Source organism: Ambystoma mexicanum, chromosome 9 (genome assembly GCF_040938575.1).
Source record: "Ambystoma mexicanum isolate Mex_15411 chromosome 9, UKY_AmexF1_1, whole genome shotgun sequence".
Taxonomy (NCBI): domain Eukaryota; kingdom Metazoa; phylum Chordata; class Amphibia; order Caudata; family Ambystomatidae; genus Ambystoma; species Ambystoma mexicanum.
The window spans coordinates 625,863,836-625,878,576 of NC_090931.1; the positions used below are offsets into that span (position 1 = coordinate 625,863,836).

Here is a 14,741-nt window from a genome sequence, read left to right on the forward strand (position 1 = left end):
GTCGTAGTCTCCAGAGAGGGGGAGGCGGACCTGCGTGTCATCAGCGTAGTTGGTGTACGCTATGTTGAGGGAGTCCAGTAAGTCAAAGAGGGGTTTGGTGAATAGGTTGTAGAGGGTCGGTGCGGTGCAGGACCCTTGTGGGACTCCACAATTGATAGTGGTGGGGGGGGGGGCGCTATCCTGGTCAGAGTAAACTTTCATGGCCCTGCCTTCAAGGAAGGATGTGATCCACGTGGTAGCCTTGTGAGAGAAGTGTGCAGCATTGGAGAGGTGCGATGTGAGAATGCTGTGGTCGACCAGATCGAATGCTGTGGTCGACCAGATCGAATGCTGCAGAAAGGTCGAGTAGGAGGAGGAGGGCAGGTTTGCCTGTGTCCCATTATTTTAGTAATTTGATTTTTTAAATCTAGAAGAGCAGATTCAGTCCCATGGCCTTTGCGGAAACCTGACTGTCTTTTGCCTAGGATGGTGTTGGTTTCCAGGTAGTGTTGGATTTGATTGTGTGCGGCTTTGTCTAGGATTTTGAGGAGAAAGGGGACAGTGGTGATGGGGCGATAGTTGTTAGGGGAGGAAGGATCGAGAGAGGGTTTTTTTAGGAGCGGGCGGACCCAGGCTTCTTTTAGGCATTGTGGTACACTTCCAGATGCGAAAGAGGCATTGATAAAAGCCGTGATGATGGGGGTGAGGTATTCTGCGCACCCTTTGATTACGGAGGGTGGGCAGATATCCCCTTTGCATGTGGAGGGTTTGATTTTTTTAAGGAGGTCCTTGACTTCCGTCTCTGAGACTTCTCTGAAGGCAAAAAGGGGTGTTTGTGAAGGAGAGTTGTAGGTGAGAGGTATGGGCGGGCAGGTGGGGGTGTTGAGAGCTTTGCGTTGGGAGGCTATTTTGTCTTGGAGTAATTTAACTTTGTTGAGGAGAGCAGCCTGGATGCCTGTACACCATGCTTCATCCTTGATGATTTCGTCTGGGCTGGAGGCTGGTGTGGTGAGTTCTTTGAATATGGAGAAAATTTCTCTTGATTTGGAACTGGCATTAGTGATTCTCTGGTTGTAGGATTCGGATTTAGCAAGGAATATGGCTTTTTTGTAGGTCAGAGAGATCTCTTTAAAGTCATTAAGCAAGGATTGGTTAGGCGCTGCTTGCCACCTGGATAGGGCTTTGCGTTTCTTAGTGCGTAGGACGGATAGTTCTTCAGTGAACCAGGAATTGCAGTGTATTGATTTTTTCCCTTTTTTTTTTCTTCTAGCGGGGCAATGAAATCGATGGCTTGAGTGAGTGTGCTGGAGTAGATGTTGGCTAGATATGTAGGGTCAAGGGGGGAATGGATGCTTGAGTTGCGGGGTATCAAGGAGAGGGGCGAGGTTGGCAGCAGTGAGTTTTTTGGAGCTTCTTACTTTAGCGGGTGGGGCATGAGTTAAGGTTGTATGAGTGGGCGTGGTAGGAATGGTGAATTGGATGAGGTGATGGTCCGTCCAAGGAAGGGCTGAGATGGAGGTAATTGCAGGTGAGCAGTTGTGATCAGCTAGCCAGTCAATGGATCTGCCTTTGCTGTGAGTGGGTGCAGTAATTTTGTGTTCGAACCCCATGTTAGATAATTCTTTGGCTAAATTTGCGGCTGCTTTGTCCTTCGGGTCAGCTAAGCCAAGATTAATGTCCCCTAGAAAGATGCTTTTGGTGGTGCTTTTGAGGTTGTTGCCTATGTTTTGGAGGAGTTGCTTTTGGTAGTCAAGGGGAGATCCTGGTGGTCTGTAGGTGATAAAGACGTTTGTGGTGCAGTTAGGTGAAAGGGCTAGTTTGGCAGTGAGATCATCGGCGTTATTGTCCCATTGTTGATTACACATTCTTATGGAGAGGGTGCCTTTAAAGATGAGGGCGACGCCGCCACCAATTTTTAAGTTTTTACGGTCCTGTCTAAGGATGGTATAGTTTTCAGGGAGAGCGAGGTGAATGGAAGGACTGGAGGCTTCATGGAGCCAGGTTTCGGAAATGGCAAGTATGTCGAGATTGTGGGTGGTGATAAGGTCATTGATTTCAATGGCATGGGCATGGACAGAGCGCGCGTTGATGAGAGCGCATCTTAAGTTTGGATGTAGAGTGTGTGTGGTGGTGGTGCTGGGGGAGGGCGGTGTGAATTTGGGTGTGTGAGGCTTGGGCGTGGCACATGCAGTGTGATGCGAGCTAAGGTAGTGAGCGTGGTCAGGGAAGGAAGTCTGGGCGGCTGAAGTATGGGTGCGAGAGCTGAGTCTGTAGTTCCTAAGGAGTGTGGAGTGTGGAGTACTGCGGAGAGTAAGGAGGTGTTTGGTGCGAGTTCTTAGTCGTGAGCCTGAGGTGGAGTGGGTGGTGTCCGACCGGATCGGTAAGGAGGTTGAATGTGGGATGGAGTGCATATGACGGTGTGTTGTGTATGAGATCAGATGGTGGGGTAGGGCAGAGGTGGGCATGTTGGTCTGGGTGCGCATGCAGCATGTTGCAGGTGGCCAGAAAGGAGAGGGATGTGAGAAAGATGGAAAAAGTGGAAGGGAGGTATGTAGGCGCTTTGGGGTGTGGGCTAGGGGGCTGCATTGGTAAACAAGAGATGGACAGGTAGGTGGGAAAAAATGCTGTTGGTCAGATCACAAGGTAAATCAGGGCAGTTTGGGGCAGTCAATATCACAAAAGAGCAATTTGACCAAGGGGCACAAACACTACTGAAATGTGGTCTGTGGGCGACCATAGGGCACAATACAATTCTAAACTGGTCTGTAGGCGACCATGGGGCACAACACAACTGAAATGTGGTCTGTGGGCGACCATAGGGCACAATGCAATTCTAAACTGGTCAGTAGGCGACCATGGGGCACAACACAACTGAAATGTGGTCTGTGGGCGACCATAGGGCACAATGCAATTCTAAACTGGTCAGTAGGCGACCATGGGGCACAACACAACTGAAATGTGGTCTGTGGGCGACCATAGGGCACAATGCAATTCTAAACTGGTCAGTAGGCGACCATGGGGCACAACACAACTGAAATGTGGTCTGTGGGCGACCATAGGGCACAATACAATTCTAAACTGGTCTGTAGGCGACCATGGGGCACAACACAACTGAAATGTGGTCTGTGGGCGACCATAGGGCACAATGCAATTCTAAACTGGTCTGTAGGCGACCATGGGGCACAACACAACTGAAATGTGGTCTGTGGGCGACCATAGTTTGCAAATGTAAGATATTAGGTTGTACGTCGCTGTATGTTTATTTACAGATTCTTCGTCACGCATTTTTGTGTTTTGCCGACTACCATGGAAAGGGAAGAGGGACTATGTATGAAATAACCGCCTTCTATTTCTGTGGTGGCCATCTTAAAAAAGGATTTTGTTTTTGTAATCCGACCCCACAAAGCGGCCCCGGATTCTAACAAGTAATCTCCTCCTTTTTAGTAGCACTCGTTACTGCGTTGCAAATTTACACTATTACTGGCAAAGATTATTGCGTCTATGTATTTTGACAAATATGCAGTACTTGGAGTGTTATTTTTTTTTAAAAATAAATGTATTTGCACTGGGAAAGGGCTCTATTAACGCAATGTTTACTTTGTGTACGGGTGGCTTTGCTTTTTGAAACGCCAGATAATAGGGCAATTTGCGAACGGCAATGAACAAATAGCCAACCAACGGTTATATCGGTCGGTAGATGTTCGGCTACACATTTTGTGCGTTTCTTGCTTGCAAGGCAGCGGCACTGTTTCTTGTGCTTCCTCGTTACAGCAGTAACATTCAGTACACATTTTAATTCACAAGTCGCTATGCATAACATGACATACTAAAAACCTGTAAAATTCACTCGAAAAAACTTTAAGGGAACGTTATGGTTAAGTTGCCCTAACAAAAACCTGTGCACTTTACTAACTTTTCAAATGTGCCATTATGGTTCAAAGTAAAACCGAAAAACCCCTGAAATTCGCCAGTTATGGTTGGCTATGCAACCATAAGTGCCCGCATCACTGTGCGCTGCTAACACCAACACCCAGGACATCAAAGATGACATCACAAATGTCAAGTAACCCCACTGTGAATGTTACTACTTTTACCCTCCAATTAACACTCTGACATGGAAAAAAATCACAAATAAACTACTCCTATTTCAAAGTCTTACTTTGAGCCCTGCCAGTTAGTCCTAGTTTTCTGGCCCACATGATTGACTGTTTCTATTAAAATAAAGTTTCGATTATTTTGATCTTTCTTGGTTAGTTTGACCAACATTATTTTCGATGTTCACGTTTAGGAAACTGGAGGACTTCTTGACTTATCACTCAGGTAGAGCTTAAGTGGGAAGCTTATGAACTGATGCACATGAATGGGTTATCACAGGTATACATGCTGTGGTTTGGTGTGTGCTTGGTCCTTGTATTTGAGCTATGAGCTTAGAATCGGGATGGTAGCACACCTCTTGGCGGTATTCTTTTAACGGGATTGGGAAAAAACATTTAAGTGTTCATATGCTCAGTAACTTCACATCACTTAATGTTTATTTCTTCTGCATTGTCTTCAGACTTAGGCCTGTTTGTTATTTTTCACCAATGTTAACGTTTGCACATTTGTCTTAATGCTTGAGTTCAGCAGTAGTTTTCATTCAGTTTGGTTGGCTTGTCCCTGTATACATGACTCAGTTTAAGCTCCAGTAGTTGTGTTAAAAGGTTTACTATGCCTATTAACACTTCTCTTTATCCACAGTGCGAGAGGAAGTGCCTACCCAATGGTGTGTTAGTGCCCGCCTGCCATGCTGGCCTGTCTATCAGGACCAGGTGACCTCTCCTTTCAGCTGCTCACGCACACGCAGATGAACACTGGACTTCAGAAATGTAAGTGCTTTGAGACCTTATATGATGCATACTTTTCCCTTTTGGGCAACCCTGAAGAAATGTCTCATCAAACATGCTCTACTACTGTACATTGAGAATAGTCCTTGTGAATTAAGGGCACACTACTAAATGTTGTTAAACTGTTCCGCTGAGATTACAGCCCATGTTGGATGGTGGAAACTTCAGTCTTTTTGTCCTCTGGTGTTAGTGAACATACTAGCCCCCAGGGTCATTAGTGCTGGAAATGGTGTTCTTTGCAATAAGAATACCTCTTTGTGTTTACTTTAATCTAGGTGTAGGCTACTACAGCTACAAGCTTTCAGTTGTACTGTTGGAAGAGAGCGAGGGATGGGTTGTGTAACACCTTACCAAAGGCAAACATTTCATGGACTCTTGCATCTAGTTTGTTTTCTATGCTCAGTCTTCATAATCCTAAATTGTCTTGTCATGGGAATAACATTGTTTCGAGGGGATTGGGTCCTCCGACGTATTCCATATCTATGACCGTAATCACCACAGCTGTGCTGCTTCGGAAAATCTTTCGGCTCCTGCGTCAATGACATCGATACGCCTTCGCCGAGGACCTTCTCCGACGGCCGACGTCACCAGTTGTTAGTAGGACGCACGATGCCCGTAGCCTCAGTTCAGTTTTTTCCGCGAACGTGTTTACTTCGGAGATCTCGGCCCGCCACGACTCTTTGGAGTTTTGGTTCTTCGAACCTGTTCGTTTGTGAAGTATTATCAGGATGTCTTCCTCTTCTTCCACCCTGCGTCTGGGCTTAAAGAGGTGTGGGGACTGCGGGTCCAAGATGTCGGTGACGGGCTCGCCGATGCCTGCCTCTGGTGCCTCGGGGAGGCCCACAACACGGATGATTGTGTCAACTGCCAGTCGCTTATGTCCAAGGCCTTGCGGGAACGTAAGAAGAAGCTGTCGGTCGGTAAGGTGTCCAAGCCCCGGATGCGAGGTCCACTGGGCTTTCGACGGACGATTCGAGGGGCGACTCTCTGCATCGTAGTCGTAAGTCTAGGGGGTCTCGACCCCGGAGTGGGTCCCGCCTCTTCAAGGCACTCCCGGAAGCACCGTCATCGGTCGCCTTTCTCATCCGAGGACTCCGCCTGTCTGCGGGTTTCTTATCCCACCAAGCGTTCCTCTCCGGAGGAATGGGCTTCCTTCGGTAAGAAAATGTTGCTGATTCTTGAATCGCAGCGCTCCGGTCCGTCTGCGCCTCTGAGAGGGGTCAGCCGTGACCGTACTAGAGACACCGCTGGTACGCCTTCGGGCTCGGGTGGTCGGCACGATTCGCGGGAGAGGTCCCGCTCGGACAAGGGGTCTTGTTCTTCGAAGAAGACGTCAACGTCGTTGACTGACTCTCGAGGCTCCGCCTCCGAGGAAGTCGTCGACGCCAGTGGCACCCAGGCTGTCGAAGGGCACGCTCAGGGCTCCGCCTGTGTCGAAGCCGTTCATGCTGTCGGCGCCACGCTCGACGCCGATTCACTCGACGCCTTTCGAGGCTGTGGTGTCGGAGGTACCCCGTGGCACGGGGGAACCCCCTAGAAAGGCTCTGGCCAAGGCTAAACATGTCTGTCTCCCTTATTCAATGCCCACTTTACAGCCTATGGAGTATATTTCCGAGGTGGAAGAGGGTTCTGAAGATGGGTTGGTTCCGGACACGGTAGCAGATGAGATTCTTTCTGGTCATAGCCAGATTGAGGACCTGCGTCAGTCAATGCATGATGCCAGTGGTCTGGACACCTCTCCAGAGGTGGAGTTTTAGGCCTGAGCCTGGCACCCATGCCGAGTCATCGTACCGACGCCTTATGTCGAGGGTCACGGATTACTTGGGGTTGTCGGCGCTTCCAGTTGATTTTGTGCAGGATGACCTGACGGATATCCTCGACCAAGGTCCACCCACTGACCCGGTACTGCCATTCCATATGGCTCTGCAAAGAAGGGTGGCAGCGGCTTGGACTGCTCCGGAGAGTCTCCCGGCAGTGGACAAGTCTTTGCTGCGAAAATACCGCCCAGCCAGTAGTGACCCCTGCTACTTGACCACGCACCCCACTCCGAAGAGTTTGGTGATGCAGGCGGCTACGGCCCCAGCAAAGCAGGCGTCGTATCCTACCATCCCTCCTGATGGGGACGACAAGCGTTTTGATGGCTGGGCGAAGAAAGTGTTTTCTTCAGGGGGTATGGCTCTTCAGGCGGCCAACTCCGTATGTGCCTTGTCACGTTTCACGCACTCTCTGTGGAACTGTAGTTCCTTAGTGGCTGAACATATTCCCGAAGGGGACGAACAGGATGGTTTTCTTGGTATTATTCAGGATGGCAAGGATGCCATGCGAGTCCGTTCAGTCGGGTTTGGAAATGGCAGACTGTCAGCCGGTCCATGGCGGCGAGCACTGTAATACGCAGGTTTGCGCGGTTGAGGAAGTCTGGGTTTGCTCCTGATGTGCAAGCCAGGCTTCTCAACATGCCCTTTGATCGTGAACATCTTTTTGGCAGCAAGGCTGATGAGAGCCTTGAGAGGTTGCAGACCTCCAAAGCTGCAGCGAAGTCGTTGGGCGCTGCAGCCTGCCGACCTCCGCCTTTTCGTCCTAGGGGACAGCAATGGAGGGGAGGTTCCTTTTTGTTATTACTCATCCTTTAGTAAAGCGAGAGGAGCTGCAAGTCAAAGGGGCAACCGTCGGAGTGCCAGAGGTGGAAAACAAGGTACTCGAGGTGCAAAGGCCAGCTGCTTCTGCTCAGTCATGAGGCCCATGCTACGCCAGTTGGGGGGGGGGGGGGAGGCTGGCGCAGCATCTTGTAGAATGGCGTGCCATTACTTCAGATGTGTGGGTTCTGGAGATCATAGCCCATGGCTACTGTCTTCCTTTCCGGCAGAGGCCTCACGACAATCCACCAGGGAATCTCTCTTTGAAGAGTCCGGATCCGCTCCTTGCGCAGGAAATTCAATACCTGCTGGAGAAAGGCGCCATAGAGCTGGTGCCTGTAGCGGAGAGGAACAAGGGATGGTATTCCCCTTATTTTTTGATTTCGAAGAAAGACTGGGGGGCTCGAGACCCGTCATGGACTTGCACGGTTTGAACAAACTCCTCAGGAAGGACAAGTTCAAGATGGTTACTCTCTCTCAAGTCCTCCAGGTACTTGAACTTCAGGACTGGTTGGTGTCTCTTGACCTCAAGGACGCTTATTTTCATGTGCCGATCCATCCCAAGCACAAGATGTACCTGAGGTCGCGGTTCGCACTTTCAGTTTTGGGTCCTGCCGTTCGGATTGACCTCCGCCCCGAGGGTTTTCACCAAGCTCATGGTGCTGGTGGCAGCGTATCTCAGGAAAGGGGGGGATTCACGTCTACCCCTACCTGGACGATTGGTAGTTCAGGGCGCGCTTTCTCCCGAGCAAGTCCTGGATCATCTGTCCGTCACCTGCCACTCCCTTCACAAGCTGGGCTTCTTCCTCAACTTAAAGAAGCCCCACTTGATGCCATCTCAGCAGCTCCAGTACATCGGAGCCTTGCTCGACACGTCCTTGGGGCAGTGTTTTCCTCCCCAGGTGAGGGCTCACCAAATTCAGCAGATGGTGCACAAGTTTCAACATGCCCAGAATCTCCCAGCGTTTCAGTTCTTGAGGTTTGCTAGGCCTCATGGAATCCTGCATTCTTCTGGTGCCAAAGGCCAGTTTGCGGATGAGATCTCTGCAATGAGCTCTCGAGCTCCAGTGGTCTCAATCTTCTGGCAGGATGTCGGACCCTGTTCAGGTGCCGCCCTCGATCGCCCAGGATCTTCTGTGGTGGGCCGACAAAGGCAATATGATGAGGGGGGCTCCATTTTGGCTACCCTGTCCGGAGGTGACGATCGTGACGGATGCAGGGATGGGGAGCGCATGCCAACGAGTTGACAGTCAGCGGTCGTTGGTCTCCGTCGGAGTCCAGACTCCATATCAATCTGTTGGAGCTGAGGGCTGTCGGGCTTGCCCTGAAGGCTTTTCTACCGACTGTGCGAGGAAAGAATGTCCTGATTCTGACGGACAACACGGTGGCCATGCACTACCTCAACAAAAAAGGGGGGGGGGGGGCAGGGTCACTTCCTCTGTGCAGGGAGGCGATGCAGCTCTGGTACTGGGCCATCCAGCAGGAAATTTCGAGCTCGGCAGTTCATCTGGCCGGAGACTAAAACGAGACGGACGCTCTGCATGATCTCTCACGAGTGGGGGCTCTCAGGAGATTCTCCTGGAGATCTTCGCCCTTTGGGGGGACCCCTCCAGCGGATCTCTTCGCCTCCAGTGTCAACCGGATTTGCGAAAGTTTCTGCTCGCAGGAATTTCCTCCAAGAGGTGCCTTAGGAGACGCGTTTGTGGTGGAGTGGTCATTCCCGCTGCTGTACGCGTTTCCTCCAGTCCCCGTCATCCCGCAAGTGCTGCAGAGGTTATGGAGGTTCGGTTCCCGGATGATCATCATTGCTCCGGCATGGGCTAGGAGGACATGGTACCAGGACCTTCTTGTCTTGTCCATCTGCCCTCCACGTCGTCTTCCCTACCGGGACGATGTACTCTCATGGGATGGGAGGGGGGTGGGGGGGGGACAGGTTCTCCATCAGAGGTCGGATCCCTCAACCTTCACGCTTGGCTTCTGAAAGGTTGAGGTATAAGGATTTGGACCTCCCTGAAGATGTGATGGAGGTGTTGCTTTCGGCCAGACGGCCGGCAACAAAATCCCTGTACCGTTGCCGTTGGAGAAAGTTCTGCGACTGGTGCAGGGTTCAGAATGTGGATCCTTTTTCATGTGATATTCCTGTCGTTCTGTCTTTTTTGCTTTTTGTCCCACAAGGGCCTGCAAGTGGGTACCATTAAACGTTACCTGGCAGTGCTGTCTATATTTAAGCGCTTGTCTGAAGAGTGTTATTTTAAAATCCCTTTAATTTCTCAGTTTCTGAAATGGCTCACTATTGTGTTCCCTCCGTCACCTTTGCAGGTGCCCGGTTGGGATCTGAACCTTGTTCTCAAGTTTCTAATGGGTGCTCCCTTTGAGCCTTTGCATTCTTGTCCTTTGAGACTGTTAGCCCTTAAAACTGTTTTTAGTTGCGGTCGCTTCCGCTCGCAGAGTGAGTTAGTTACAGGCACTTTCAGTTAAGCCACCCTTCACTGTGTTTCATAAGGACAGGGTTGTCCTTGGAGTTCGTCCTTCCTTTCTTCCGAAGGTGGTGTTGGAATTTCATTTAAGCCAGAAGGTTATTCTTCCGGCATTTTCTCCTCCTCCACATCCTGGTAAGGAAGAGGACAGGCTCCATAGGCTGGATCCTAGGAGAGCTTTAAGCTTCTACATTTCACGCATGTCCTGGGTCCGAGTGGACGATCAACTCTTTATTGGTTATACTGGGAGGCGTTTTGAACAAGTTGTTATTAAGCAGACTTTGTCTCGATGGATCATCTTGGCAATTTCCGAATGTTACCGCTTGGCGGGTAAGGACCCCTCCGGTAGGCTTAAGGGCCCATTCTACCAGGGGTATGGCTGCCTCTACTGCCCTACAGAGGGGTGTTCCCATTCGTAACATCTGTGATGCAGCCACCTGGGCTTCGGTCCATACTTTTGTACATCACTACTCCCTCGATTTTATCCGGGGGCAGGATCTGGCCTTTGGCAAGGCAGTCCTTTACTCTGCAATTTGATTGGGCATTCTAAATTTGTATATTTTAAATTCTTTTCCCACCTCCTTACGTTGGTACTGCTTTGGGAGTCTGTCATAGATATGGAATACATCAGAGGACCCAATCCCCTCGAAGAACAAGTTACTTTCTTACCTGGTAACGTTCTTTCGATGGGATGGTCCAACGTATTCCATATCGCTCCCTCCCTGCCTACCCCGCTACAGAATTTCTTATGCGATTGCAGCTTACGTTTCCGCAAGGCTTTCTGTGGTCATACTAGCAGAAGATTGGTGCCACACGTTCTGGGAAAAAACTACAACTGAGGCTACGTGCGTCCTACTTATAACATCTGGTGACGTCTGCCGTTGGAGGTCCTCGAGGTCAGCATATCGATGCCATCGACGCAGGACGCAGATGCCGAAAGATTTTCCGAAGCAGCACAGCTGTGGTGATTACTGTCGTAGATATGGAGTACGTCGTCGGACCATCCCATCGAAAGGTTACCAGGTAAGAAAGTAACTTGTTCTTTTCAATAGTTAAGTGCTGCGATGGTGGTGGGCACAGTATGCTTGATGAAGTCATCTCTGCCCTACCTAATCCTTTCATCGCTCCCCTTTGTCTCGCATAGTCTTCCTTGATTACTTGTGATGGGTACTTCTTCGTTGTAATCCAGTTATCTCGTTGCCCAGACTTTTTTTTAATTTAACTTGCCATCCTACCTTTTCCCACAAATTTGCCTGACGCACGGGCACCCGATTAGTTTCCACCGCTAATGCTTGTGGATAACAGCTCCCTTCATGAATTTCCGCCAGCTAATGAGACATTCACCATGAGGAAATGAGGAAGGAATCACTGAACAAGTCCTCTAGTGCAGTTTTAAGGTCTATAGTAGAAAGGGTCTCTAAAGACTGGTACATCATTCTCAACTTACATCAAATGTCAGGTAAACGCTAGCTGCAGAACCAGGCAGTCGCGGTGCCTTTGCCCACCAATAATTAAGGTAGGAAAAATGAGCACAATGTGAGTGGTACAGCCTCTGGCCTTTACCCCCCACCCAGCCATGTCCCCATACCACACCCACAGCACTGTACCGTCATTCAACCCCCAACACTTCACTCCATTCTGACCCCTCACCAAAAGCGCCCCGTTATCTCTACCCCCTCATCACCACACCCATCTCAAATTTCTCTTCAGGATCAAGTCATACTTATCCGCATTGTCACATCGATGTAATTCCCACTGTCTGCCCACTTGCACACACCCTCAGCTGAAGGGCAGTCTTGACAATACTCGCCACTGTTGAATTATCCATGTCTGAACATGGTTTCACAAATATACTCTTGATGTGATATTACAGGAGTGCTAACCTGAGGGGTTACCGGGCAGGATCCTATAAGAACTGTAGGCAGACAACAGGTTTTCCCCAAGGCCCAGGGGAAAATAGTGCACAAGACAGGAGTGTAAGGAGTACCGCAGACCAGATGGGATAGGCAATAACTACAGACGAGCAACAAAGGCACGGGAATACAAACGCATTAGGGTTCCACTTGGGGTGTGCACAGGATGTAGGAAGGGTTTCTGAAGGGTCAGAGGAAACTAGCCTCTGAGCTGGTTATACAGGACCCACTCTCAATGCATATCACATGCATTCCAGTGTTCTACATGCATGCTATAGCGCAGGTGATCATGCAATGGAACTGTTTTTCTTGCACACGTCACTAATAACCTGACCAGAAAAATGAGTTCCTTGGTCGCTGTCTATACTGAGGGGCAATCCAAACAGAGGTATAAACTCTAACCACCTTTTAGCCACTGTGACACCATCTGCTTTTCTTCATGGATATGCCTCCACCCACCTTGAAAATATTGACAAGGACCAAACAGACCTAGTTCATGCTAGTCTGGCAGCTGTAAAGTCTGTCTGCACGTGCAAGAATGGACCTTCTGTTACAGGACATGGAGACATCCTTGTAGGCCCCGCTCTCCCAACGTTATATGTTAAGCATATGACACCATTTTCACAATAACTGAGCCATAACGGCAAACAAGGAGCCATCCAATCTTGACGCAATAAAGTGATCATAGCAGTTTTACCGGAAAGAGCTAAGCCGTGAGCTTCACAGACCAGGTAGGGGAGGAGCACCTTGGGTGCCACCAGGTGGTTGTCTGGGGAACGCCACAAGGAGCCTTCTCCCCACTTACATTCTCATTGAGTCCAGGACATTGTTTCAGCTTATGGAGCTTGTTCTTGGAGGATTGCTAGACTAGAAGGGGAAGGTATTGGCGACAGTGGAACTGCAGCACAAACAAGAAATTAATTAGGATCCATGGGCCCGTTTAAGGACGATGAGCGAGCTGCACCACCTGCTAATGCTTTTCCTTGGGATTTGAATTATTGTGATGGATCTGGTCCTTTGCATTTGACGATGGCTACAGCTGCGGGAAGTAATGCATTCAATAAAGCATATACATGTTATCCATTTTATTTGTATTCAATTTTATATAGCGCTTTAAGCCAAAGCGCTTTACGTGGAACATGAATACATAAAAAGCAATATAATGCAAGTCATGAGCAATGTTCCCTCTAAGCTGTGCGCTTGCCCAGCTTCCTTCTCGGTGCCGCTCAGAAGAATTTTAGAAGCGCACACAGACCATTCCCTCCCATTCAAAAACATTTAATAAGGCACAAGCCACAACAGGTAACTAATATTTGCTTTCTCTCAAAATAAAGCTAAATTATACTAACTAGTCTTGATATTCTGGTCTATCCTATTTGCTTTGCCCTACTATGCAAGCTTGACCTTAAAACCCCAAAAATAGAATACACCCACGAGAGGTTAAAAACTCCTGTGAAAAAGTGGCTCAATGAACAGTAGGTACAACGAAGATACGCCTGCACACAATCTTCCCTCTACACCCATTACTCCTATACTTGACTTTACAACATGTATACTGCCTGACTTGTACTTCCACCCCAGGCCACATTCAGATATTACCATACAACCTTGACTCTACCATGCCTCTGTAAAAGGTTACCAGATTTTGACCTATTGCCTATTGTTTTAAGTTTGTTATAATATGAATGACTTTCGAGCACATGAATTTCTGTTACTCATGGTGCCTTAGCGGTATAGGTATGTTACATTGATTATTTTCTTTGTTTTTTTTCTTCTTTGCACGCACCATTACTACATGTTTTCTATAGGTGAATTCTCTGCATATCTCATTCATTGCCTATAATATTTCCTACATTAAAATGCTTCATTTCAGGCACGGTCACTCATGCTTTGTCTTAAATGCGTCTCGGTCGCAGTCCCTACTGCTTCGTCTTCACTGACTGCTTTCACTGTGAGAAGGGGTGTATTAGGCAAAGGGGATTGTGTGGGTGTCCCCGCTTGTTTAAAATCTATTGTGTCAAAGGTATGCTTTTCAAACCTTTTTTCCCCCACATTCCTGAAATCTCACGAGATTTTGTGCAAGTCACAAACGCAGAAATTGTGTTTTTCCTAAACATTCACTGATCCTGCCAAAAAAGGTAATCTCTTCATCTAATACTTTTTTTTTATGGGATATTGCGCGGCAGTTGTCCATTACTTTTTAACTCTGACATTATATTATGGCGTTATTGGCTGTTTGAGCATTTTTTTCCGTGAATTAACTTTAAATGTAATCATACACAGTGTAATCACGCATATCTGTTTTAGCAAAAGCATCACCCAGACTATGTAACCCAACTGTCAGCTCAAATATCAGATACTCACTGTCAGTAAGCAGGCTACTTAGATGTGTAAGCTCATCCCATGCTTCCTATTCTTTGTACAAAAGTCACACAAGCACTTTGAAGTGGCCCCTTGCAAGTTAGTGCATTACAAAACTCAAATGTTAATTTGCCCTCCTACGATTTGGAGTAGGCAAATGTCATGCTCTGCGTCTCCTACTTTAGCATTGCTAATATTACCCTATAAGTGCAGAGCAACATTGCAACATCATTTACTTGACCTGCAAGCGATTATCTGTTTGTACTATGGCTGGCATTATTCGTATATTTCCATACATATGCGTTCTTGCATTTCTGCTCTTAGTTACAGGTGCAAAGGACTGCTTGTGGGTTACAAAGTCACATGCTTGCAACAGCGCTTTGATGCCTTTGGGCTGCAGTGTGCTTTACAAATACAAAAATAAATAAGTATATACTATTAGGGCAATGGGTATTCAGATAACTAGAATGCTTTTCACACAATCTGCGGCCTTTC

At 48.4% G+C, this 14,741-nt stretch overlaps 1 protein-coding gene across 1 annotated transcript in view; it reads left to right on the plus strand.

Annotated features, from left to right (window-relative positions):
• Nucleotides 1-14,741, plus strand: part of FAM222B (family with sequence similarity 222 member B) — a 313,325-nt gene that overhangs the window by 217,632 nt on the left and 80,952 nt on the right. Inside the window, exon 2 of the mRNA XM_069615310.1 lies at nucleotides 4,717-4,844. Coding sequence (XP_069471411.1) covers nucleotides 4,763-4,844 — 82 coding nt within the window. The 5' untranslated portion in view covers nucleotides 4,717-4,762. The remainder of the gene's footprint in view (nucleotides 1-4,716; nucleotides 4,845-14,741) is intronic.